Source organism: Telopea speciosissima, chromosome 7 (assembly GCF_018873765.1).
Source record: "Telopea speciosissima isolate NSW1024214 ecotype Mountain lineage chromosome 7, Tspe_v1, whole genome shotgun sequence".
Classification (NCBI taxonomy): Eukaryota; Viridiplantae; Streptophyta; class Magnoliopsida; order Proteales; family Proteaceae; genus Telopea; species Telopea speciosissima.
Genome location: NC_057922.1, coordinates 4,969,959 through 4,997,159, shown reverse-complemented (window position 1 = coordinate 4,997,159; position 27,201 = coordinate 4,969,959). Strand labels below are relative to the sequence as shown.

At 38.7% G+C, this 27,201-nt stretch overlaps 1 protein-coding gene and 1 long non-coding RNA gene across 4 annotated transcripts in view; one reads left to right on the top strand and one right to left on the bottom strand.

The window, feature by feature from the left end:
* The window catches only part of LOC122668922 (somatic embryogenesis receptor kinase 2-like), a 37,244-nt gene that overhangs the window by 5,561 nt on the left and 4,482 nt on the right, over positions 1-27,201 (top strand). The window contains exons 5-11 of one of the 3 annotated variants that reach the window (XM_043865500.1): positions 1,096-1,167; positions 2,906-2,977; positions 3,072-3,184; positions 3,633-3,764; positions 3,848-4,183; positions 4,300-4,694; positions 11,388-11,699. In XM_043865500.1, coding sequence (XP_043721435.1) covers positions 1,096-1,167; positions 2,906-2,977; positions 3,072-3,184; positions 3,633-3,764; positions 3,848-4,183; positions 4,300-4,694; positions 11,388-11,699 — 1,432 coding nt within the window. Of the gene's footprint in view, positions 1-1,095; positions 1,168-2,905; positions 2,978-3,071; positions 3,185-3,632; positions 3,765-3,847; positions 4,184-4,299; positions 4,695-11,387; positions 11,700-20,301; positions 20,711-21,541; positions 21,675-21,793; positions 21,866-26,340; positions 26,485-27,201 lie in introns of those variants that run through there. The other 2 variants (XM_043865498.1, XM_043865499.1) reach the window with 2 other exon arrangements.
* On the bottom strand, positions 602-27,183 carry LOC122668924. Its single transcript, XR_006333932.1, has 3 exons — positions 26,955-27,183; positions 26,010-26,011; positions 602-775 (listed from the first exon to the last, which is right to left on the bottom strand). It is a non-coding gene; the product is annotated as an uncharacterized LOC122668924 (long non-coding RNA).

Sequence of the window (27,201 nt, the reverse complement as noted above, 5' to 3'; positions counted from 1 at the left end):
TACTGGCATAGTAGTAGATAAAGATTTAAAGAATGATGTGGTGGATGTTAATAGATTTGGTGATAGGATTATATCCATCAAGCTTGTGTTGGTGAAAGAGGTTGTTAATATACTTGGCGCTTACGCACCCCAAGTAGGATTGGATGAATGTAGTAAGTTACAATTTTGGGATGGCGAAACAGGATTGTTTAGCCTACCCCATTTAATAAGGATAAGGCTTAGTTGATTTGGTTTGAGTTAACCTATTTTTCATTCATAAAGCCTACTGATCACATTAGACTATATAATAGTTGTTTCTAGTATCAATCAGATGTGCTAATCCTACTTGAGCTCTTTTCATAAACTTTGCGTCTCAATCGTGGATCCCTTTTCTTCTTTTCTTTTGCATCAGAGCTCTACATCACTTTGCGTATTAGATTATGTTACCACTTTGATGGATGTGGACCAAAATTGAATGGTACTGCCTCTTCGAGGCAGACCTTCCAGCCTAGAAGTTTCTTTTTTCTCATTTAGAATGTGTAATGCTTCATGACAGCTCCATCAAGGATAACTTAGAAGACTCAACACTGGTTAGTAAGAATTTCTGAAAAAGTAAATATTGGTTTCTAGGTAGACTGGTTTACTGTGGCCATCTTCTTGGAGTGTGTGGATGATTTCTTTCCTGCTCTATGGTTTTTCTTTCCATTCTATTTTCTTTTTCCTATGCTTTTTTGGTGGATTTCTGTTTGCAATAGGAGGCTGGAATGTTTTCTTCACTTCATTTACCTCTGATCTTCTTGGGCATTGCTGTTTTGAGTCCTTCTGATGCTTGTATGATTGTGGAATTTTACACATGCTCTATTTACGTTCTTTTATTTTCTTATTGGTAAGATTTGGTTACTGATCGCCTGATCCCTCACCTCTCCAATGAAAGGAATTGTTGTTAAACATTCTAAATTATGGTGTTTCGACTCTCAACTATTTAAATTTATGAATAATCGATCTTATTATTCTGGATTATGTTGTCTCAACTCTCAACTATTTAAATTTATGAATAATCGGTCTTATTATTCTGGATCTTAACATTGTATTCTCATAATGCTTGTGTAAGGATAGCCGGCTTAACAACAACAGCTTGATGGGTGAAATTCCAATGTCTTTGGCTAATATCACAACCCTGCAAGTTGTGTAAGCATCAAGTTCATCTCATTCCCCATCATGCATAGATCATCCTATTTTCTTTTCTTCTCCTTTATGATAGTTTTGATTACAAGGATATGATGCAGGACGATGGGGCTTGAAAACGAGGAAGATCCAGCCACAGTGGCCAGGCCTGTTCCTATCGAGCCAGCCCCTTTTTGGCCTTCATATGGGCCAGTGTGGTCTGCATTATAAGGCCTGATGATTGAAGTTTTAGGCCCAACTAATGGGCCTGGTTTGGGCCCAGTAAGAGACCCTTTTAATGACTTGCGTGGGAGGCTTCTTCAATGAGATTTTCTTTTGATCTTTGTTTCTATTTTTGTGTAACCAGAAATTAGGAAGTAATCTAGGTTAGTTTCTATTTTTTTATTTTTTTTTATTTTTTTTTTAAGGGATCTACTCCCCCATGCAAGGGAGGTTTGCTTCGAGTTTATCAATAAAAAAGGGGCTGCACTACAGTCCCCATGAATGAGATTTGAAAAAAAATTAGCTTGTGCTTTGCTGCTGTGTGATTCAGCTATGGTGAGAGACCAAGGTCAGTGATAGACTGACGAAGGCCATAGGTGAGAGGCCTTGGTCATATCCCCCCTTCTCTTCTATCCTTCTTTATATTAGTTTCTATTTTGTTCACCAGCAACCAGGAGTCAACAGAGAAGTACCGAGACAACAGTATGTGTTATTTTGTTGCTGATTGAATCTCTACAGTCTGATCCATTGATTACTCAAAGAAGCTAGTGGTAGAAGGCCCCTCAAGCAACCCTGTGGCACTTGGGTTTGAAGGGTTCTCTGGCAGAAACTTCGCAGGAGTGCGCGGGGTGAATCCGCCCATTTCTGTTTTTCAGCTTGCTGCTCACTTCCAAGAGGCGAAGGGAGCCTGTAGATCGGGTTCTGGCTGCTTCCCTCGAACTCCCTTAGTGTTGATGTGTGAACAGTTCAAAATCACTCATCGCATCTCCTCTCTGTATCACCCAAAAATGAATGGTGCTGTTGAAGCTCCATTAATAATAGGCTCAAGAACGCCCATATATTATTATTATCTTTAGTTCCAACACCTACCATAGATTTGGGAAAGACTTGGCCCTTGGGGGCACCAGCCCCAAGTCTTCTTCATGCAGCTGTTGAAGGTCTGTAAGTTGCTAAACTGTACCTAAGTTTCTATTTTTGATATACCGTCAATTATTCCCAATCCAGCCATCATATGTGGCTGAATTTCTAGAGTGTTGCTAAGCACCCCTGGCCCTACCTTCGACAGTAGCATGAGCCCTATCTGAGGTGGCTGTCAGCTGTTTCTATTGGTTGATCCTTATTACGTAGTTACTAATTTGGGAGCTGTGCTGTAACTTCAGTTTTGTTCATCAGTTGTGAGAGTGATAGGGTTTATTTTTGTAAACGTTACCTTCTGTTTAATAGGTTGATGGTGCTCTGACCTAAGGATCACAGATTTTTTTTAGTTTCTAATTCTGGCAGTAAACTGCCATACACATTACTTCTGGCCCTTTGATTGTGTTTATATTCTGAGGCCTTATTACTAGTGTCGACTGCTACTGTTGACCCAGTTGTCATCCCTATTAAAATCTCTCATTGCCGCTGTTAGTTAAAGGTTCACATGCTGCCCTACCGTACATTTGATCCTATAGTTGGGTTGTGAGTCTTGCTTTTTGTTTAGTGGACTGTGAGTTGTGACCCATCAGGGTCTCTCGCTGACATTTTGTTATGCAAATTGCAGGGATCTGTCTACTAACCGCCTATCAGGAATTGTACCAGACAATGGCTCCTTTTCACTGTTCACTCCCATTAGGTCCATTGCTCATAAAGCTCCCTGAAATGTAATTGTCTTTTTTAAGTCTTAAATAGAAATGTTATGCTGACTCCAGCTTATTCCACTTTTGCAGTTTTGCAAATAACTTGAATTTGTGTAGCCCCATTACTGGGCATCCTTGCCCAGGATCTCCTCCATTTTCTCCACCCCCTCCATTTGTCCAAGTACTCTCTGCCCTGTCTCCAGGTGATCTTTTTTTACCCCACCCCCTCACTCTGATCCACAAATGCACCTATAGTAGTTCCTTGCTGTTGGAACAGAAAAACTGCTTGCCAGCTAATGACTTTCTACTTTCATTACATGGAGTTGCTTTTGACTTTGCTATGGAAAAATATGCCCTGCAATTTTCCCCCATGTCCCTTATCTTCTTGTCTTCTATTAGTATATTGGTGTATTTAATCAGTTCCCAGAGTACAAATGGATTTGATCCAACTGAAAAAGATTTGGTAAACCTTCCTTTCAACTATAATTTATTTTCTAATGAGGTTCAGCATCCATGAAGTTAGACACCATTGACTTTATCATTCCATCTGTATTTGCTTCCTGTTGGGATTAGAGTCTGGGTGGTGGGGGCTAGTGAATTCAGATCTGCACAGGACTAAATTGCCATACTTTATTTGTTAAATTTTTGCAGGAGGAAATACTGCCACTAGAGAAATTGCTGGTGGAGTGGCTGCTGGTGCTGCTTTATTGTTTGCTTCATCGGCTATTGGGTTTGCATTGTGGCGTCGACGGAAACCACAAGAACATCTCTTTAATGTTCCTGGTTGGTGGTTTAACCAGACTGAGTATATTAAACATTTGTTATATGTGTTTTATAACCTTGTTTACATTCATCTGCACTTGAAGAGGATCCAGAAGTTCATCTGGGCCAGCTGAAAAGATTTTCTCTGCGAGAACTAGAAGTTGCTACAGATAGTTTTAGCAACAAAAATATTCTGCGTATAGGGGGATTTGGTAAGGTTTACAAAGGACACCTGGCAGATGGTTCATTGGTTGCGGTAAAACGACTAAAAGAAGAGCCGAAACCAGGTGGAAAGCTGCAGTTTCAGACAGAGGTAAAGATGATCAGCCAGGCTGTGCATCGGAATTTGCTTCGGCTCCGAGGTTTTTGCATGACACCAACTGAACGTTTGCTTGTTTATCCCTATATGGCTAATGGAAGTGTTGCGTCATATTTGAGAGGTATTACATGGTAGCCTGCTTTTCAATGTTTTGACCTCCATTGCTTTCTTTCATACAATTCTCTTAATGCTATTGTGTGGCTAGTTTATATGGGATGTTAAATTGCCTTCTTGCAGAACGTCCACCAGGACAACCACCTCTTGATTGGCCTACTCGAAAACGTATTGCTTTGGGATCGGCTACAGGGATTTCTTATTTGCATGATCATTGTGACTCAAAGATCATTCACCGTGATGTAAAAGCTGCAAATATTTTGTTGGATGAAGAGTTTGAGGTTGTTGTCGGAGATTTTGGGTTGGCTGAATTTATGGACTACAAAGATACTCATGTAACTACTGCTGTACGTGGCACAATTGGACATATAGCCCCAGAATATCTTTCCACTGGGAAATCTTCAGAGAAGAATGATGTTTTTGGGTATGGGATCATGCTTCTTGAGCTTATTACCGGACGGGGGGCATTTGATCTCGCTCGACTTGCAAATGATGATGATGTCATGTTGCTCGATTGGGTACATATTACATCCTTTCTGTCTATTAATTGGTTTCACATTTTTCTTCTCCTATCTGTTTCAGTTAAGTGCACATGTATGATAGATCTGAGCTTGCCCTTTTTAACGCTAGGATTGGGGTATATGACTTGGTCCTGGTTGAGATAGTTCTAGCTTTGTGTTTACTGACACTGATTTAGTTCTGTTATCCTTTCATTAAGTTCATTAGGTCACCACAGTCCAAAACAGCACCTGTTGGGGGTTTTTTTTTTTCCCAGGGGGGAGGGGGGGGGGCTATATCAAGACTTTGACTAAGATTGTAGAGTTAGAATGTCACTCTAATCAAGTTCAAACACCTGGGGCCAGAATGAGCTGTGATGTTTTCAGTAGAGTAATTGTAATTTATTGAAATTCTATCAAGAGCTCTCTCCATACCTTGCTGTCTAGACCTCAAGATTTCTTTTCTTTTTATATCTCCTATCTGTTTCAGTTAAGTGCACATGTATGATAGATCTGAGCTTGCCCTTTTTAACGCTAGGATTGGGGTATATGACTTGGTCCTGGTTGACATAGTTCTAGCTTTGTGTTTACTGACAGTGATTTAATTCTGTTATCCTTTCATTAAGTTCATTAGGTCACCACAGTCCAAAACAGCACCTGTTGGGTTTTTTTTTTTTTTTCCCAGGGGGGGGGGGGCTATATCAAGACTTTGACTAAGATTGTAGAGTTAGAATGTCACTCTAATCAAGTTCAAACACCTGGGGTCAGAATGAGCTGTGATGTTTTTGGTAGAGTAATTGTAATTTATTGAAATTCTATCAAGAGCTCTCTCCATATCTTGCTGTCTAGACCTCAAGATTTCTTTTCTTTTTATATCTCCTACATCTCTAAATCCAGCTTGAATCGTTTCTTGCTGCATCAAAAGGAGTATTGTTGCATTCCACAAATAACCATTTGTTTGTTCATCTACTTAAGCGTTCAACCTTTTTTTGTCTTATCTTAGCCTGATCTCCCCTTGACTGATGTACTCATGTCTATTTGGTTGTGCGCTCAACCCTTTTTTGTCTTAGATCCTGATCTCCCTGTAGAAGCTAATGAACAGTTGTTCAGAGAATCAATTGTCTCTTGTCTTTCATTAAAGATAGGAGAACATTTATACAACTCTATTACAGAGAAGGCCACTCACCACTTGACTGATGAAGATGACGGATAACCTCTGTAACAACCAACCTAACTAACTGAAACAGATAACAGAAAGATACAAGTGGACTAAGAGCTGTACACTTGTAGAGTTGGAATGTCACTCTAATCAAGTTCAAACACCTGTGGGGCCAGAATGAGCTGTGATGTTTTCAGTAGAGTAATTGTAATTTATTGAAATTCTATCAAGAGTTCTCTCCATACCTTGCTGTCTAGATCTCAAGATTTCTTTTCTTTTTATCTCTCCTACATCTCTAAATCCAGCTTGAATCATTTCTTGCTGCAGCAAAAGAAGTATTGTTGCATTGCTCACTAATAACCATTTGTTTGTTCATCTAATTAACTGTTCAACCCTTTTTTGTCTTTATCTTAGCCTGATCTCCCCTTAACTGATGTACTCATGCCTATTTGGCTGTGCGCTCAACCCTTTTTTGTCTTTATCTTAGATCCTGATCTCCCTGTAGAAGCTAATGAACAGAGAGGTTCAGAGAATCAATTCTCTGTTGTCTTTCATTAAAGAAAGGAGAACATTTATACAAGTCTATTACAGAGAAGGCCAGTCACCACTGGACTGATGAAGACGATGGATAACCTCTGTAACAACCAACCTAACTAACTGAAACAGATAACAGAAAGATACAAGTGGACTAAGAGCTGTACAACAGAATTATTCCTTTACAGCCCCCTCCCCCCCCCCTCCTTTCAAAGTCATCGTCCTAGGAGTGACGGTGAGTTTGGAAGTAAGTTGATTAGGCCTTGTAGAGGAGAACGCTTTGGTGAAGACATCCGCAAGCTGGTCAACAGTAAAGATGTAGCGAATGTCCAATTGCTTTGAATTAACAAGTTCACGAACAAAGTGAAAATCAATAGCATGGTGTTTGATGCAAGAATGTAAAACGGGATTGGCTGTATGGTATGTGGCACTTAGATTGTCACACCAAATTATAGGTGAAGCTCAAATGCTCAATTAGAAGAGAGTGAATCCATAAAAGTTCAGAAGTGACATTGGCAATGCCACAGTACTCAGCCTCAGTGCTGGAACGTGTGACTTTGGCCTGCTTCTTGGAACACTAAGAGATGAGATTGGGGCCAAGAAATATCCCACAACCGCAAGTGGAACGACGATCATCAATGTTTCCAGCCCAATCCGCATCCGTAAAAGCCATTAATGTGGGAGTGGTAAAGGGACGAAGAAGAAGACCATAAGTTATTGTCTTTTTTATATATCGAAGAACACGTTTAACGGCAACCCAGTGTTCGGTGGATGGGCAGTGCATAAACTGATATAGTTTGTTCGCAGAGAATGCAATATGAAGTCTTGGAACTGTAAGGTACCGAAGGGCACCAACAACACTTTGATATGTTGTGCCTTGTGCCATCGGGTAGAGGGGAACCACTTGTCCAAGAGAGGTTATTCTTGGTAGCCAAAGGAGAGCTTATGGGCTTGACATCTAGCATTTCTTGCTGCTGTAGTAGGTCATGTATATATTTTGTTTGAGACAAATATAGATATGAACCTCAATGCCGAGAAAGTAATTCAACGAGCCCAACTCTTTAAGAGCAAACTCATCACCAAGCTTAGTAATAAGAGCCGTGACCTAGGAGGAGTTGGAACCAGTCACTATTATATCGTCAACATAAGTAAGAAGAAATAATGTCTCACCAGCAGAGTGTTTGATGAAGAGAGATGCATCTGAGTTAGAGGCCTTAAAACCCGATGAGATGAGAGCTCAATCGGTAAAACCAAGCACGGGAAGCTTGTTTCAATCCATAGAGTGATTTTTTAAGACGACAAATATAGTTGCAGTGCATAGGATCGATAAATCCAGACAGATGAGTCATATAAATGGTATCATAAAGCTGACCATGGAGGAATGCGTTGTTGACATCTAATTGTTGAATCACCCACTTGTTCATCAAAGAAAGAGATAACACAGTACGTGTGGTGGTAGACTTTACCACTGGGCTAAACGTTTCATTTGAGCCGATCCCTTCTTGTTGAGAGAATCCTTAGCAACCAATCATGCTTTATAACGTTTAGCATGTCTTTTAATTCGAAAAATCCATTTGCAGCCCACAAGATTCTGATCAAGTTGAGGAGAACGCAAGATCCTTGTGCCATTTTTAATCAAGGCATTGTACTCCGCATGCATAGCAGCTCTCCAATTTTCATCCTTTACAGCCATACTATAACAGGTAGGCTCTCGATCAGAGAGACTTGCTGTAGTGAGCAGGGAACTGGGCCAAGGGTAACGAGAGGTAATAAGGGCTTTCGGTTTCCTGATGTCATTCTTAAGTCTTGTAATCATAGGGTGTGAGTTGATGCAAGGGGGGGGGTAGTAGGGAGGGGTAGAAGTGGTGGTAAGGACCGTAAGGTGGAGGTATTCGGTTGGGACGAAGATGAATTGGGGTAAAACAGAGAAGGGGCACGGATCTGCTGGTGAGTGAGGTAAAGAAGTGAAAGTGGGTGAAGATGAATGTGGAGATGGAGTACCTATGATGGGTGAGTGCGGAATGGAATGGGGAAGGTAGAATGGGAGGAGGGAGAACGATAATAGGAGTGAAAGATGGGGAAATAGAAGAAGAGTGGGGAAAGGAAGAATTGCCTTGAAATGGATATTTGAGTTCATAAAAAATTACATGTCGTGAGATAGACTCTACCAGTGCTGAGATCAAGGCAGAGATACCCACGATGGGAAGTGCTATAGCCTAAGAAAATGCAAGCACATGAGCGAAAATTGAGTTTGTGTCGATTATATGGACAAAGATAAGGATAACATGTGCAGCCTAGCGAAGGATTAGAGTAATCCGGAGGTTGATGAAAGAATTTTTCAAAAGGGGAGATGTTAAGGAGAAGCGGGATTGGCATTCGATTAATGAGAAACGTAGCCGTGAGGAATGCATCATACCAAAAATGCAGAGGGATTGAAGCCTGGGCCAATAGAGTCAAGCCTTTCTACAATGTGCCGGTGTTTCCTCTCTACAGAACTATTCTGTTCGTGAGTATGTGGACAAGAGACACAATGAAGTATGCCATGAGTATGAAAAACAAAATTTAATTTCTTATATTCAAGACCTTCATCAATTTGAATAGCTTTGATTTTGCATTCAAGAAGATTTTCAACTTGAGCTTGAAAGTGAAGAAAAACAGAGAGCACATCAGATTTTTTTGATATGGAATACAACCAAGTAAACTTGGTGAAGTCATCAAGGAAATGTACAAAGTATCTACAATCATTTGAGCTAACAGGGGCTGGACCCCATATATCAGAGAACACAAGTTCCAGAGGCGAGTGCTCAAATGAGAGGATTGCTGAAATGGAAGTTTGTGAGATTTCCCAAATTGACAAGACGAGCAGATACCGGTAGCACCTGATTGCTTGTGAACTGGAAGACGATGCCGAGAGAACAGCAGAGACTGTTCTGGAGGTCGGATGACCGAGTCTGTTGTGCCATAGTGGAAAAGTTGCTCGTTCCCCAACATGAGCAGAATTGATGGGAGAGATTTGATAAAGTCCATTATGCAGATGACCTTGTAGAATGATTTTCTTTGTGATTGGGTTCTTGACAAAAAAAGAATTGGCACGAAATTCACAAAAATCATTGTTAATCTTGGTTAGCTGAGAGAGAGAAATGAGATTCTTAGTTATATGAGGAACATGAAGAACATCATTGAGATGCAAGGAAGAAGGGCTGGAAAGAAGAGTAGAACCTGTGTTAAGGATTGGTAGACCGGCGCCATTCCCAACCTGTAGTTGGTCTGAACCATGGGTGATGAATGTCAAGGTTTTCTAAGTCTGATGTAATGTGATGTTTAGCTGTGGTATCAGGATACCAGGTATAATAAGGATTGGAGAGTTGAACATGGAGACCTTGAGGAGAACCATTGGTGCTTGAGGAGAGTTGCAGAATGATTGGGTTTGCCACAGATTTGGCAGATGATCTTGTTGTGTTACAAACCTGGATTGAAGGATAGACGAGACCCTGTCTTGTAGTGTGGTGTTTCTGAGAAATCTTGAAAGGAACCGAATCTTGAATTTGAAGGTGTGAAAGATCTTCAATTGGATAATCGACCGCGGCCCCGACCTCGAAAGAATTGTGCGGGACGAGTACCAGTTCTAATCTGATTTGATGAGTTGCGAGTGGAGAGATCAGCAGAGGGAGGGAGTCCTTCAATCTGCGGTAGATTAGCTTCAGAGAGGCAAAGTTCTTTGCTATACAGATACCCATACAGATCATCAACCTGAATGGGCTCTTCCCGGGTTGAAATTGCCATGACAAGGCTTTCATATTCAGGACCGAGACCTCCAAGAATATACAGAATCAGATCTTCAGGGGAGATAGGTGGACCAGCACTAGTGAGACTATCCGAGAGAACTTTAATTTTCATAGAGAGTTCTTTCTTCTTGAGAGTCTGCAATTGGAGGCGTAATTGCATTAAACGAGCCTTCGATTGGGAAGAAAACTGGCGATCAAGTGCCTGCCAGACCGCCTGAGAGGTGTTGAGTCCTACGACCTGAGTGAGAACAGACTCAGAGAGTGAAGAGAGTATCCATCTTAGAAGAAGCTGATCTTGCTTCAGCCGTATTGTAATCTGGACTTAATTTGTCTGGACATCGCAATGATCCATCGACAATGCCAAGGAGGTCATGACCTCTCAACAGAGGAAGAAACTGAGATTTCCATAGCAGGAAATTGTGTCGCTCAAGCTTAATTGAGATGAATGTTGAAAATTGAAAGAGGGAAGCGAAGAAGATGAAGAGGATAGCCCAGCCATGGGCATTGGATTCCATGTAGAAACTAATGAACAGAGCTTCAGAGAATCAATTGTCTCTGTTGTTAACGAAAGGAGAACATTTATACAAGTCTATTACGGAAAAGGCCACTCACCACTTGACGGATAAAGACGACAGATAACCTCTGTAACAACCAACCTAACTAACTGAAACAGAACAGCAAGATACAAGTGGACAATGAGCTGTACAACAGAATTATTCCTTAACACTCCCCTTAACTGATGTGCTCATGTCTAGGACATTGCTCATCAATAACCATTTGGTGGTTCATCTACTGAAGTGCTCAACCTTTTCTTGTCATCATTTTGGTACTCATATGTATGACCAATCTCACAAGGTGCTGAATCGAAATGATATATGTATTTTTTTCACTTTAGTATTGTCGAGTTGACATGTAGGGACTTCCTGGTTCAGTGTGATATTCCCCAACCTCATCCTTTTGGTGGACTGGGGTTATTTTAGTATTCCACATTAATGCCGGACAGGAGGAAAAACTAGAGAATAAAATGATTAAGAGAAAAAGAAAAAAATCGGATAAAAACCAAATGGTAATCGGATTGCTTGCTTCCCTAATGCTAAGCTGAGTCTATAGTGCCTGCTTCAATAATCATTTACCTCCTGGTGGGCAAATTTTTTCGTCCACACACGCAACACCTCCACACGTAGATGAATTTTCTGTATGATTTTCACCATCTGACGATCTTTACAACTTTATCAGGTAAAAGGACTTCTCAAAGAGAAGAAGTTGGACGTGCTGGTCGATCCTGATCTGCAAAACAATTATGCTGAAGCAGAAGTAGATCAGCTAATCCAGGTTGCTTTGCTTTGTACATTAGGCTCTCCAATGGACCGGGCTAAGATGTCAGAGGTTGTGAAAATGCTTGGAGGTAATGGGTTGGCAGAGAGGTGGGAAGAGTGGAAGGTGAAGGAGGTCCGCCAGGAGGTTGAGCTTGCCCCACACTGGAATTCCTTATGGATTGTCGACTCTAGTTACAACCTTCATGCTGTTGAATTATCTGGTCCTAGATGACCTTGTCATGGCTTAGAAAAAGAAAAAAAAAGGGGAGGGTTCCCTCTGATGCTCCTGTGCAGTTTTGGGCATTGTAGGGGGTGTTATGGGAAATCATAATTAAGGGGAGGGGTATTTAGGACATTTTAAGGGGAGTGCTACAGTAATCTGAGTGGGGTGGGGTCCCGCCTGCGGTTTTGAATTTCCTTGGATCTAGGATCTAGCTTTGAGAACTTAACCATTCAGAATCTTTACCTGGAAATGTGTCCATAATTCATAATGATTCATGGACACATTTCCAGGTAAAGCCAGGTCTAGGATACACTTTGTCCCGTAACTTGGTCAAAGGAATTTGGACTGCTTTACAAATAGAAGTTAGACCTGGAATACCTCTAGTTTGCATCATAGTTAGTTAAAATGGGAATGACAAAAAAACTTGGTTTGGTATGGCATATTTAAAACGGATCAAAATTCTAACTGGACAGTCATAGATATGGTTAAATATTCTGAGAACGACCACAAAAAAAAAATATGGGTTTTAGACGTTTAGATTTGAAAAACACTAGGCCAAATGACAATATGCACATAAATTGTGAGACCAACTCATGTTTTATTTATTAAATATTAATATTTAGTGTATGGGTGATAAGCTTATGTAATATTAAAGAACTCTTTTTATAAATCAGAATTTAAGTTTTTAAAAAGGTCTTTTTTTTTTTCCTTTTTTTCATTCGAAAAAGGGCAAACGTGTTTTAAACGCGCTTTGTACTCTTCTTGTATTTTTTGGCTTTTTTTTCCATATCACTGAGACCAATTCGAAAACGGTCAGAAAGGGAGGGAGGGGGAGAAGGGACTGCAAAAAATAGCATTTAAAACCCGATTTAACTAACTATGGTTTGTATCAGTGAAATACCTCATCAAAAAGGTCTAGCAGTCTTCTTCCCTCTCTAAAGAGGGAGAAACATGGATCTTGTGCTAAGGAACTTTGTTGGCTTATGCAATCTGAAATACTAGAAACCCTTTGGTTATGAAAAAGGAGAATGGAACCCATATAGAATTCAGAATTTATATCACACTTGGGGCAAAGAAACCACACTAGATATTGTTGATCCTCTAGTGTCATCATCTCCCTTCTCTACATTCTCTGATCTGCCAATCTTAAACCCCCAAGATCTTGTTGCTCAGTTCAGAAATACATATGCCCTTCATGCATTTCCCAATCCAGCTAGTCTGTTATTTTACTGTGCCCAGGTAAATCTTAGCAACAAAAATGGATTGTAGTGGGAGTTTCTTCCTCAGCTCTAGAAGCAAAACTGAGAAGCATTATAGTGGCAATCAAACTGGCCAATTAGAAAGTAGCAGTATATCCATATGATTCTCCTCCAGGTCCTAATCTTCTGGACATGTATGACATTATTAACTTTTGTTAGCTTAAATATGGTTATGACATAAATGATCAATGTTATAGAAAAGGTAAGTCTTACATTAGACTTTTTGCCAATTGATCATATATATCAAAAGAGGCAAAAGTTGGTTCCATGATTTATAACTAATATTTTTAATTATATAATTAATAAGATTTTATTAGTATTATTATTGGGATTTCTAAGAATGTTTAAATAGGAATTAATACATGGAAGCACTTTATTAACCAGAGAATGTGTATTGAATTTTTCTAGAAATATTTTTATTATATACTCCTTTTTTGGTAAATTTTATTATGTACTCCTAAAATGACTCAATTCATGCACTAAATACACAGGAAAATAAGCATATTCACCCATGCAACAGAGCCTAGAGCATGTAATTAAGCCGCCAAATTTCAACACCCCCCTCCCAAAAAATAAAAGTCTACTTCCTTTCACATCCTTATCGATGTCCTGCAAGAAAATCCTCCTATTACATATGGATATGATTATGTTACAGTCAAAACTATTGTATAAAATAAATAAGTAATAACTAATGATAATTCAACCGCACGATGTCAGTTTATCTCCATCGTCGTGGCATCTATATTGATTCAAATCCTCGTTAAAAAGTACAAAATTTTGCTTGTTTAATCACTCATCTTAGGCAATTGGGTCTAGATGAGTTCCATTTAAGTTTTGACAAAAAAAATTCATAGTATGTAGAGAGAAAATTTTTCTTTTAAAACTGAAATATTCGAGTTTTTGCAGACTATATATTGAAGTGTTTTGATCCATATTGATACATATCAAATTGATTCGATCTAATTTTATGCATAAATATTTTTGTGTATCAGCTCTATGTCTTTGTATGACTAATTTCAATACGTATCATCAGATCATATCAACCCTTATCGTATCAAGAATTGAAACCGTGGTCAATTCTTGAATCAAACCAGTTCGAAGGAATCTCCCAAGCAGATAATTGTACAAAAAAAGAAAGAAAGAAGTTTCCAGGAAAAGAAGCAACGTAGAAAATAAAAGGGGAAGGCCCCACAGATATAAATCAGTGTGTCACTACGGAGTCAACCAGAGATTATTAAAAATAAGACACTAAAATAAGACATGAGAAAATGAGATACCTAATAACCAGCTTTTCTGTACTATTGTGTAGTTGTTGTTTTGTTTTATTATTTGCTTGACTTTTCAAACACATGAATATGAGTACTTTGAATTGGGTTTTCAAAAAATAATAGATAGAAGATTCAGAAACCAAGACAATAACAGATAGAAAAGTCCACAGAGTTGCTTGTGGTTTTGTTTGAATTTCCACTCGAAAGATGGTGTAGACTCTGGGGATTGCCTGGAATCATCTTATGAATTTTTCCATGAAAATAAAACACTCTCTCTTTCCCCTTAGTGAGGGAAGACTTGTATGTTCCTATAATGTTTGCTATCAATGTTAGGGGCAGAATGGCGATTTGCAAAAGAAAACAAAGAGAAAGTGAAAGCACACACAAAAGACAACGATTTATGTGGTTCACCCCCAAGAAGCTACATCTACAGTCGAACGATATTCCAGATCCACTATTTCAATGAACAAATTACAAACCCTCTCACCATCTCTCAAAGAGAGAACCACTATGTATACTGTTTTCCCGCGTTACAATATAGAGAAAACCCTAACCCAAGAAAGTATAAAATTGCCCCCAGAAGCCCACCTGGTATGGTCCGAGGTACAAACCAACATAAGGTGAAAAATATATCAAATCAAAGATCTCTACGAGCGCTTTGAAGGCAAAACAACCCCACCAAAGAATCAACAAATTTTTTTGGATTAAAACTGAGATCAGATTTCATCAATAACAATTAATTCATATATGTCTGGTCCTTCCTCATGTCTTGAATATCCTGAATTCAAAAACCATCTTTTCTAAAAGAAAACTTGGTGATGCTATATCTATTCTCCTCTTTCTCTTCATTTGTGTTGGAGTCAATAAACAGATTGAACTGGTAAGTGGTTCACTAGTGAAACTTTGATGGGTCTCTACTCCTTAGTAGAGTTTTAATTACTAGTATTATATCATTGAGCATATTTGTCTAAGCTTTTAGAAGGAGAGATTTTATGCCTTACAATGACACCTGGAAACACATTTATATAGACTAATGAAATATAAAATCTTTAAGATATTTCGTATATATCAATTATTTCATCATAAGTCTTGAGAATACGACATTACCTTTTCGGTGATTTGAATATAAAATCATTGAAATATTTGTAAATGATAATTCAATAACGCCACTTAAACTTTGATGGACCTCACACGCAATAACAGTGTTCAACCCAGCATGTCAAGTTTAACCTTGAGATGTATATATAGATATCTCTAGGGTGAGGAAGTTCAACCATAAAGTCCAAACCAACATGAGATGCCTTAGATTCCTAATGTTCACACCCAGAATACTCTGAGGCTTATATGACAATTATTATAATGCGTCTAAACTTGAGTCAAGAACCAAAAAATACTGAGGCTTGATTTGGTATGATTTCTATTTCAATTTCATGAGGTGATTTCTATTTCAAAAATTGTTTGATTTGATTTTTGCACCTTATTCCAATGAAATAAAAATTCTGAAATAGTTGAGGAGGTAATATAGTTCCCCTCCACCAATTCCTTCAAGCTATGAGGGGAACTATATTAGCCAGACTATTTTAATAAATAAGAGTATAATTGTGGGCTATCATACACATAGGTAAAATCAAAGTACCTTATTAAATAATCATGGAAGAAGCATTGCATTTCTATTGGTAAATGATATTATATTCCATTGCCAAGTCCACTTTAGTGAATAGTTTTGATGTAACTTGGAAGCATATTGATGTTCAAGTTTGTCTAACCTTTTGTAGTTGACTTTTAGTCATAGTTTTGTTTGTAATAATAGATTTTTGTACAATTTGCCAGCTAGTTATTACAAAAGCATACATGAAGTAATATATATTTACTTATGTGAGTTGAATCATATCACTTAACATTATCCTTAAGATCGTAGATACTCTCAATGGGGTTTTTTTTTTTGTTTTTTTTATATATTTTTTTATTTTTTTAATCAGGAGCTTATATATTATATTACCAGGATTTGGCCCCAAGGTGGTTTGAACTCATGACCTCTTATTTGAGGAGTTGGATTTTTGCCAACCGAGCTGAACCCTTGGGGTTAGTACTTCAGAGTTTTGTATAGAGCAATTCAAATTTTACAAAAATTAGTTGGTAACACAAAATCTTTAAAAAAGAGGAAGATCGCTTGTGTATTTCTTAGATACATAGAGATAGAAAAAATAATTTATGAGAGAGAGAGAGAGAGATAATGCATTTTGAATGACCCTCATATATGAGTCTAGTCGGCACAAAAAAAAGAAAACACACATAACACAACAACTTGGTCCAACCTGGCCTAGCCGACATATGTAAAATAAAGCCTGAATCCCTCAAAGACAAAAGAATATACTGAACCTTTCTTCCATGGATCCCTTCCCTTATCATTTCACTTCATTTTCTACAAAATCCTTTGTGAGCCTAGAGATTTCCCACTTGCTAGTACTTGTGGTCGAAATCCCATGGAGCAAGATAAATAGGTAGACCCAAAAAAAAAACTGAAAGGCAATCCCGTTATATTGACTATAAAGATAAGTCACTCGAAAACATGAATTAAATTCTCAATCGCCAAAATGCTAATAACGAACGAGTCCTTAATGGCAGTATCTCACATGGTTTGTGATTTTGGTATCGATTGAATTGGATTGGGATTGGATCAGTTGATATGGATTGAGATCGCCCAAACTCAGGCAACTATGACACTTTTGTTCCTGTTTTCTTATAAAAGAAATAATAATTTTTTTATATTTTTATCCCTGTCCATACAGCTGGATTGGATCGGTCTCAGTCAATACCGATCCTATCCGGCCAAAATCGGCTGATCTAATCCGATACTTCAAACCATGGAATAGCACAAAAATACTTATGGAACGCCAGGCCAAATGAGAGGACACGTGGCCATATCGCAACTGGCACACGCTGAAGGCATCTTCTCCATGTAGAAAAGGATGTGCGCTTTACACGTGGGTCCCACGCACCACAGAATGTCCAGAGATAGCGACCCCACCCCGTTTCGGTGGTTCTGAATTGTCACTGGATTACCCGGTTGATTCACCGGCTACTACCGGTTCGTAACAAGACCCTTTAAAGCAACCTACAATAGTCCGTATACCCCCTGGATCTTCCCCAAATTAGGGTCGTTGAACCGTTCGAGGATTCATGCAAAGAGTAAAGGCCCATGGCCCCAATCAACCACCATCAGCTTCATCATTCCATGGAAGAAACTATATTACCCATTACGACAAAATCATATATAGTCACCAAGGGACACCGTTAGACTTAACGATGGGCCCGCTTTCCTCTGTTAATCTGCTTCCGTTATGGTCAAATATCGTGACAGTTTATACTTCTGATAATAAAAGGGAGTGCCGTTTCATTTCACCAAAGCCACTAATGCCTAAGGGTGTCAGAGACTAAACCAAACCATTAAATTAAAGCTCGATTTTGGTTCGGCCTTTAATTGGGTTGGTTTAACAGGTTCTTATTGATCTATTATCCGTTCGTTTTAATTTTCATTTATATAATTATAAAAAAATGATTATTTTAATGAATTTTATTTAATTTAATCAGTTATTTTTGGATTCGGTTCGGCTTCTAATTTCAGTCAATCTAGTTTGGTTTCTAACATTTCATAAAAGCCCAAGTTCAATCCAAATCGATACAGGTTTGGTTCACTTCATTTTTTCCGACCACTCACAGTGGTTTGACTGGTTCATACTGGAAATTGATACCCATACACTAATGTCTGGTTTCATACAAAATAATTACCATCTCACATCACGATCACAACCGTTGATTGTGATCATTGGACCAGGTCAATATTCAAAACTTGGTATCTTTCTTTGGTGGGACCTGTGGTGTCAGAATCGAATTTACCTCAAAGTGTCGTGATACATGGCCTCATCATTGATTGAGAGATATAGAGAGAGAACCTCCATCCCAAATTGATTCATTTCAAACTCGCAAGTTTTTAAAGGGTCAGTTGGGTCATTGGGTTTTACCAACAGAAAAAAAAAAAAAAAAAGGAAAATTACATGATTAGCTATTTTTGGGTTTTCATTTACAAAATTGCCCACTGTATGTTTGACTAAACAAAAATAGATAAAAATAAATTAAAGTTTATAAAACTGAACAAAATAGTCTCTCCTTCCCTCACTTACTTTTTTAAACATTTTTACCCCTGCCATTGCCTTATCGCCCAGGCATCTTGGGTAATCAAAGGGAAGGGAAGGGAAGGGAAGGGAAGGGAAAGGAAGGGAGGGGCAGGGACAGGGGTGGGTTGCAGGAAACTAAGGATGCCTGGGCGAGAAGACAATGACAGGGGTAAAAATATCTAAAAAAATAATTTTGGGAGGGAGAGGCACTATTTTGTCTAGTTTTATAAACCTTAATTTGTTTTTGTCTATTTTTGTTAACTTAAACATAGAGTGGACAATTTTGTAAATGAGAACCCAAAAGTAACTAATCATGTAATTTTTCTTAAAAAAAATTTGGGTCATTGGGTCAAAGTTGTAGATTTTTGACTCGCGTGTGAATTTGTGATCATTCATAACAATAGAAAAGGATCAAACCAAATCGTTGGCTCCCACCTATCGGACTACTCCACGTGGTTTCCTCTAATTTGACACATGGCAACATGATTAAATAGACTCTCAATCTCCACATTATTTTGAATGGGACCCATGAAATTGAACACATACGATTTATGAGGCATTGGCTAAAAAGTATAGCAGTGTACTATGAGAGAATTATTGCATGCCCATTACTCCATAATGAAGAAGGCCGTGCAATGATACGAGTAGCGGTCGGGCCGGTCCGACCGAACTGATCCATTAGAACTCCAAAGTTGGATCCATCGGTTGGTACACAATATGGTGTTTGGGTTAAATCAATTATTATCTAGGCGTTCATGATGCTTGATTGTAGTAACTAGTAAGATTTAGGGGTGTCAAAAAGGTGGCCAGTACTGATAGGCTTAACCTAAATCGACAAGTTGAAGCTTGAGATCGGTCTAATCGATTACTAAATGTGTTGAGCTTAAGCCTCGACTGATTAGTAATTGGGTGATCTAGATGCAAGGTAGTACCTCGTTGATCACTTGATAGGGATCAATTGACCTTTTATAGGCTTATTAGATTGTTTAAGCTAATCTAGCCCAGTTATAATCCTTTTAAGAAGCAATTAGAATCTGATTAGACCGATTCCTTGGGCCACTACATGGATAACCAATTGACCGAATTGAATTATATGCATGCCCTAGGTTATGAGGCCTGATTATCTAAACAAGCAAAAATGGTGCAAATCGATTAGGTCGGACCGAAACTAATCAACTGACATCCCTAGCTTGATGGGTGTCAGAGCAAGATTGATTGACGCTATCAACAAATCAAGACCGATCAAAACCCACGGTTTATAGCTTATTTATAACCTTAAGATAAATTATATCCTAATTAACTTGAGCTCGATTACGGACACATAACTGAGTAGTGATGGAATACAAATATGTCCATGCCTAATCTATGAGGCATTCAACGGGTGTGAAGTGGGGACCGATTAAATGCAACCGAGACCGAAAGATTGTGACCCATAGATGCGAGGATATAAAAATGGAAATTTCCAATAATAGAAATGGACGGTCAAGATATGCCACGTGAATGCATCCACGTGGTGTATCTGTTGCTAACGGTTATTCTTCGAATTAGACAAAACGGAACAAGTGAGCGGACCGTTTCGGATTTGTTATTGGATAGTATGGAGATGGAGTGAATTTCCACGGCAAGATAACATAACACTAAATAAAATTCGGAATATTAAATAAGGTTTTGACCGTATCCGAGGTGGCAGTGGTGGGCCAAGAGTGTGCCTTTGACCAAACGGAGGGAGGTTGGGACTTGAGAGTATATTGACTAGGCTCGGGCAACGAACGGGCAGCACCACTTGGGCAGCTGAAAGACTGCACGCCAGTCGCCAGCCTCGCCTCACTTAAAAGATCATCAGAAAGACAACCAAAATATTATCGAAACCATTTTTCAAAGTATAGAGAGAGAACGCTGGTAGAAAAATAGAGGCAATTTTCATTAGAGAAAAAGAAAAAAATTCAGAAAAAAATAGAAGAGAGATAAAGTTTTTAAAAAAATGGTGGAGAATCTACTGCAAATCTTCTATTTGGAATCAGCTTTGTTCTCTGATGGGTTCTGCTTTTGATTTTGATTCGGTTGACGTTTCATTCGACGGAAATGGTGGAGATTTTGTCGAGTCCTTATCAGTACTATGAGCTAGGGTTTGCGACTATAGGGTTTTGTTGATGCTGTTTCAGTCGAATTCGTGTGGATCTGAGGAGATTGATGGAGTAACTGAGGAGTTTTGAGCTGGAGAGGGATGAGAGTCATGGAGCGAGCGATTGTAACTTCGGTTCTACTGTGGTTGCTCTTGTTTTTTCATCCGTTGACGAAGATCTGTGCCAATACGGAAGGTATGCACTTATATTATCCCTTTTACGGAGGTTCTGTAAGACTTAGATCTTTCTTTTCAGCATTTTCGGGGTGTTGATTTCATGATTGCTGACATGATATTGATTGCTGTTAGATCAAATAGGATAAGTTTGTACGAACTTTTTGTCCCGGGAGTGGCGGTGTTTGTTGTTGCAGCTTTTGTTTCTCACTTTTTCCACTCCCCTCCAAGTTAATTTTTGTTTGATGACCTGGGTGAAAAATAAACTTGAAAATTGGGTATTTGGCTGCTGATCTGTTGTGTTGATTCTGCCCTTTTTTTTTCTTTTTTTTTTTCCCGCTTATGATTGCCAATTCACAAGTTTGGGGCTACAGAAAACTAGTTTGGCTTGAATGCTTTGCTGGTACTATAATAAACTCTTGGGAGTTGTGGTTGCGGCAGAGATATTGGTAATTGAATACTAAAGTTTGGAGTTGTATAGGCATGGAATTGAGACTCTGATGGGTTTCAGTGCGGTTTCCACTTGGATATTACGGTTAAACCGTGACTGTTCTATCATTTGTTTGATGTGTTTCTATTTCCTTGACAAGCTGTTCTAAGTGACGAACTTGTGCTTGTAAGTTTCCAGACCTGTCCAAGTATTATTCTATTTGCTTCTTGTGATTCCACATTCTATTGTTTCTGTGTCCAAGTGGTGGGTTTTTCTTGTAACGTCGGTACTGTTTTTGGCAATTGAAGATACTGATGCTTCCTTTCCCTTTCTCCTGTCTGTGCTTTGTCGTCTGGAGATTTATGAGGTTCTTCTACTGGTTTCCATTTGGAAACTGATTTTTGTTGCATTTATTGTCAACAGGTGATGCTTTGCATGCCCTACGAACAAATTTAGAAGATCCTAATAATGTCCTGCAGAGTTGGGATCCAACCCTTGTCAACCCTTGCACATGGTTTCATGTTACATGCAACAATGATAACAGCGTTATCAGAGTGTAAGTTGTACACCTTTGAGTATCTAAACTTATGTGCTTCTGGGCAGACAGCAGTGTTTTTCAGTTGTAATTGACTACCCTATGGTAATGATTCTTACAAAAATGTATTTTTTCCCCAGTGATCTAGGGAATGCAGAATTGTCTGGTCAACTTGTCCCACAACTTGGTCAACTTAAAAATCTGCAGTACTTGTAAGTCGTGCATCTGTTCAGGAAAATTTGTTGGATTTGATTTTTGGTTTGTAGGATTATTGCTTGTCTTACATGCCTTGCCAAAGACTTCTCTTCTTTTGCCTCAAATGAAATTGAGGGATTTTCTTGTTCATACCTCTTTTACTCCTTCTATAATCTGCTAGTTTCTGCATGTGTGTTCAGTGTTCACAGATATCCATAGGATCAAAGAAACTTATTAGTCAAAGTTAACATTTCACCTGGTGGTGGCATGTACTTTATGTATCCGGAGCCAAGGTTCTAAAACTCGGGTTTCTACCAGGTTTCAACCAGACAGAAACTGAGAAACTGGTCAAAACCTGTGATTTTTTCCCAGCCAACTCAAGTTGTTGGTTTCGAGGCCTAGAATTTTTTTTTTAAATCTGATAATTTGTATACAACCTATTTTTGACATTCTAAACACAATGCAGAAACAATTTTCACAAAAAAAAAGAACACTCAAAATGGTACTTGTGGTTTTTTACCCAAGTTTACTAGTGTACGCTGAAGGATCGGGTACAGTGTACAGTCAGCGTACAGTAGCCATATTATAAATACTTAGTTCACATATAGTTAAAGTACAAGAACACTAAATAATTCATGTTAACCAAATAAAGCATTAAGGTGCTCAACACTCGCTCAATTCCATGTGGAGTTTCTTGGTGTGTCCTATCCATGAGCTGCGTACCACTGAATACTTTAGAGCTGTTCCTCTGAATGTACCACATATGCGTATCACTGAATAATTTGGAGCCGTAGAGTCGTAGATTGGGCCATTGTTGCTAACCTTTATAAATTTCAACAAATTCTACCATGAATTCATGTGTTGTACAAAAAAAATTGATTTTTGGGTAGAGAACACAATTACCTTTGAGCTTGAAGGTTCAAACATTGGATTAATCAACTTGCTGTAGCTTGTAGATGCACCAAACGGCGAAGCAATGCGAAGAAAGCCAGAATTTTTTAGCCAAACTATGTCTCCTAGGGTCGAAACCAGTGAAATAGAGGAGTTAGGAGTCGAAACTTGCGAGAAATGACAAGTTTTGATCAAGTTAGGTGACTTATATAGGCCGACTCATTTGATTCAAGTAAGTTTCGACCAATTTCGACCAAAACTGAGATATCTCGGTCGAAAGTGATTTTTTAAACTCCACTGCTATCTTGTCTCGGTTTTGAGAAATTGAGATATCTCGGTCGAAGCTGTTGGTTTTGACCAAGATTTAGAACCATGCCCTGAGCTATGTACTGGTTTTATATTTTCCCCCCTGATATTTATAAAAATGCTGATCATGCTTATTTCAAGACGCGTTAATGAAGGCAGTGTTTGGTATCATTCTTTGAATGCATTCCAAGTCGATTTCGCATTCTCAGATGATAAAAATAGTTGTTTATTTTGTCCGAGAATGTGAAATCGACCTAGAATGCATTCTTTGAATGCATACCAAACACTGCCAAAACTAGCTTATACCTCTGAACATGCATTTGTACTCAAACATGACATTTCTTAGCTATTAATGGATATCTGATGTCCTTAATTCCTTCATTGCCTCTTGAGCAACGTATTGAAAACCCTTGTCTTGTATCATGCAATGCTAAGGTTGGTATCACATAGATATATGATGTCAACACTAAATGTGTAGAACAGCATGCCATTTGTTCATGTTTCAACTTTTTTGCTGATGCATTCTTTTCAATGATGCATAATGCCCGCTAGAGGTCCTGAGACCACCATGGCATGAGGTAAAGTTGTTTATGTACATCTTCATGGGCCTAGTGCCTTCAGCAGCTTAGTACTATTTAAGTCCCACTTCCATGTATTCATAAAAAGAAACGTTATTAAGTTCTATATACCATCATAGTATATTTACTAATCACTTATTTATTTGTGTATTGCGTCCACTACTTTATAACTGACACAGACATGTTTGCGTTTACTAAAATAATAAGGGCTGTGCACCTCACAGAAACAACATCAGAGGTTAGTAGGCCACTCACTGCCCTGTCCAAACAAGTCACTTGGGATTTGGGCATTGGGAACCCTGTATAATAGAGGTGATAAAAATGGAAATTATTTTTTGGACAGCTGATTGGGCTTCGGATGCTCATAAGGTCACAGAATCTGTGAGATCAGTATTTCAAAAAAAAAAAGTGCTTATATCTGCAGATGGCATGGAAAGAAAAATGATCTAATTCTTAAGCTAACCGCAACTGGGTGGTTTCCGGTGAAAATAGATGCTTGGCAACATTATATTTTAGCGTGTGTAGGTGATCCAGATCCAGTGCTAGCACCTGCTGAGGTAATATTCACATGGTTTTAAAAATTTACTATGGCAACGGCTGAATTGGCCAACCCTGACCCTGATTTCACCATATTCTGAAAATGTTACTCTAGCTGATTTTGACTGAATCTGATTGAGTTCCTATTGATTCGAGTTGGAATTGGATCAGAATCCATGGAGGCTGCTCCAGTGCCTGATTTAAAGTTTAAAATCTTGGATATTTGTTCAAATTTGTGGAGGGGGAGGCAAAACCTGACCCAATCATCCAAATTGTAAACCCACCCATACCCACACCCGGGGGAGTCTGGGATGGTGTGCAAGCTCAGGAAGTCCTTGTACGGTTTGAAACAGTGTCCCTGGGCATGGTTTGGCAGGTTTACTGATGTATTTCTTGAATTTGGATTGTCGCGATGTGATAGTGATCACTCGGTTTTCTATAGGCGAACTGGTGTAGGAAGGATATTCCTTATTGTTTATGTTGATGATATTATTATTACTGGAGATGATGTTGAGGGTATTCAAGGTTTGAAGGTGCACTTGAGCAGAAGTTTCAAACTAAGGGTTTGGGAAGGTTAAAATGCTTTTTTGGTATTGAAGTTGCTCAGTCAAGGAAAGGTATTTCACTTTCTTAGAGAAACTATGTTCTGGATTTGCTTACAGGGACTGGGATGTTGGGGACCAAGCCTTTGGATACTCCCATGGATCCCAATGTAAAACTTACAGCTGAAAGTGGTGATATTTTAGATGATTCTGAGAAGTATAGGAGGTTGGTTGGAAAAATGAATTATTTGATTGTGACTCGACCGGATATTGCCTTTCTTGTCAGTGTTGTGAGTCAGTTTCCGTCCACTCCTCATACGTCCCATTGAGATGCTATTGTTTGTATTCTGAGATATCTCAAGAAAGCTCTAGGTCATGGTCTCTTATACTCTGATCATGGACATGGACGTATTGAAGGCTTCTGTGATGATGGCTGGGCTGGATCTCCTGTTGATAGGCGATCAATTACTGGGTATTGTACTTTTGTTGGAGGAAATCTTTGTGTCTTGGAAGAGTAAGAAGCAGATTGTTGTGGCTAGGTCTAGCGAGAGTCTGAATATCGAGCCATGGCACATATCACATGTGAGTTGATGTGGGTGAAGCCGTTGTTGATTGAGCTTGGGTTGAAAGTGGATCTCCTATGCAGCTGTGGTGTGATAACCAAGCTGCTATTCATATTGCATCAAATCCAGTTTTCCGTGAGAGAACGGTACATATTGAGGTCGATTGCCGCATTGTTCGGGAAAAGCTACGGCAAGGAGTTATCTCTACAAGTCATGTTCGCACAGGAGAACAACTTGCATATGTTTTTACTAAATCTTTTGGGAATGGTAGAATTGATTATATTTGTAACAAGCTGGGCATGATTTACATCTATGCTTCAGCTTGAGGGGGAGTGTTAGAAGTTATTGATTAAGGGGTCACAACACTGTTCACGTGAACAGTGTTTACGGGTACTGTTCACGTGAACATTAATCCATGAACTGTAATTTTATTATTTATGATGTATTTCCTTTTATGCCCTTAATAGGGTTATGTCTTATTATATATTGAATGAAGTGCGAGTCTCAACATAAGGTTGCGACTCCCAAGGTTACAACCATCTCCTTTCTCGTCTCTTCCTCTCTTTTCTCCTCATTATTTACAGAGACTACCCTGCTGGTCCAGTTCTTGCAGTTGATGCCAGTCCGATTTCTACAATTAAAATGAATGAATGATTGTGAAATACTAGAAGTGCCAAGATGAAGAGTTTTGGCCACGGGTGATTAGTAAAGCTTTCATTTGCTCTATGCTTTTGAGGCCACAACTGCTTTTGTAAGTCTACATTTTAGAATTGGTAGTCTGCAGATAGCCCCTTACCTGTTATTAACTTATGTGAAACAGGACTGTTAATTGGTTCAGGGGTTCAAGCTATGCGCTTTCATTACAATATTAGCTTTGCATTATTCATATGACTGTTCCCTCAGTTCCTCCACAATATTTATCCGAATGTGTATTTGTGAATGTTTTATTAACAATCTGTTATTTGCTTGGAAACATGGAGATTATTGTCTAATTTTTTTCCACTTAGAAATTATGTACTATAGAAATAGTCCAAATCTCTAAGATGCTTATGTCATTGAAGTTTGTTTGTGACAGGGAGCTTTATAGTAATAACATCACTGGAATTATTCCGGTGGACCTTGGAAATCTTACAAATTTGGTGAGCTTGGATCTTTATTTGAACGGCTTCTCTGGTTCCATTCCAGACACCTTGGGGAAGCTGACAAAGCTGCGGTTCCTGTATGTATCCTTCATTTTAGGTCCTCAGCTAATGAATTATTTGTGGTTGCTAGTCCTCTCTTTTGTGAGTTAGCTTTAGTGTAAACTGCATTTTTTTTTTGGATTGTTGGCTACAAGGCTTGTCTAGGGAACGTTCCCTAAAAGATGTTGTGATATATGGCATCATGCATTTAACTCATCATTTTGAGCCAAAGCTACCAAGAGAAACAGTAAACATAAGGGAGTCACTTGTTTAGATTATGGAACATGGAGTAAGGATAACTTAGAAGATTCAAAGTGATTATTAGTAAGGATTTCTGAGAAAGTAATTTTTTTTTCCCAAGGTAGACTTGTTTACTGTGGCCATCCTCTTGGAGTGTGGAGGATTTCTTTCCTGCTCTATGGTTTTTCCTTCCATTCTATGTTTTCTTTTTCATATGCTGTTTTGGTGGATTTCTGTTTGCAATAGGAGGCTAGAATGTTTTCTTCACTTCATTTAGCTCTGATCTTCTTGGGCCTTGCTGTTTTGAGCTCTTCTGATGCTTGTGGAGTTTCATGCATTCTCTATTTACTTTCATGTATTTTCATTTTAGCAAGATTTGGTTGCGGATCCCTCCCTCCCCAATAAAAGGAATGGTTTTTAAAGATTCTGAAGGCAACTCAACTATTTAAATGTATGAATAACTGGTCTTATTATTCTGTATCTTAACATTGTCTTCTCATAATTTTTGTGCAAGG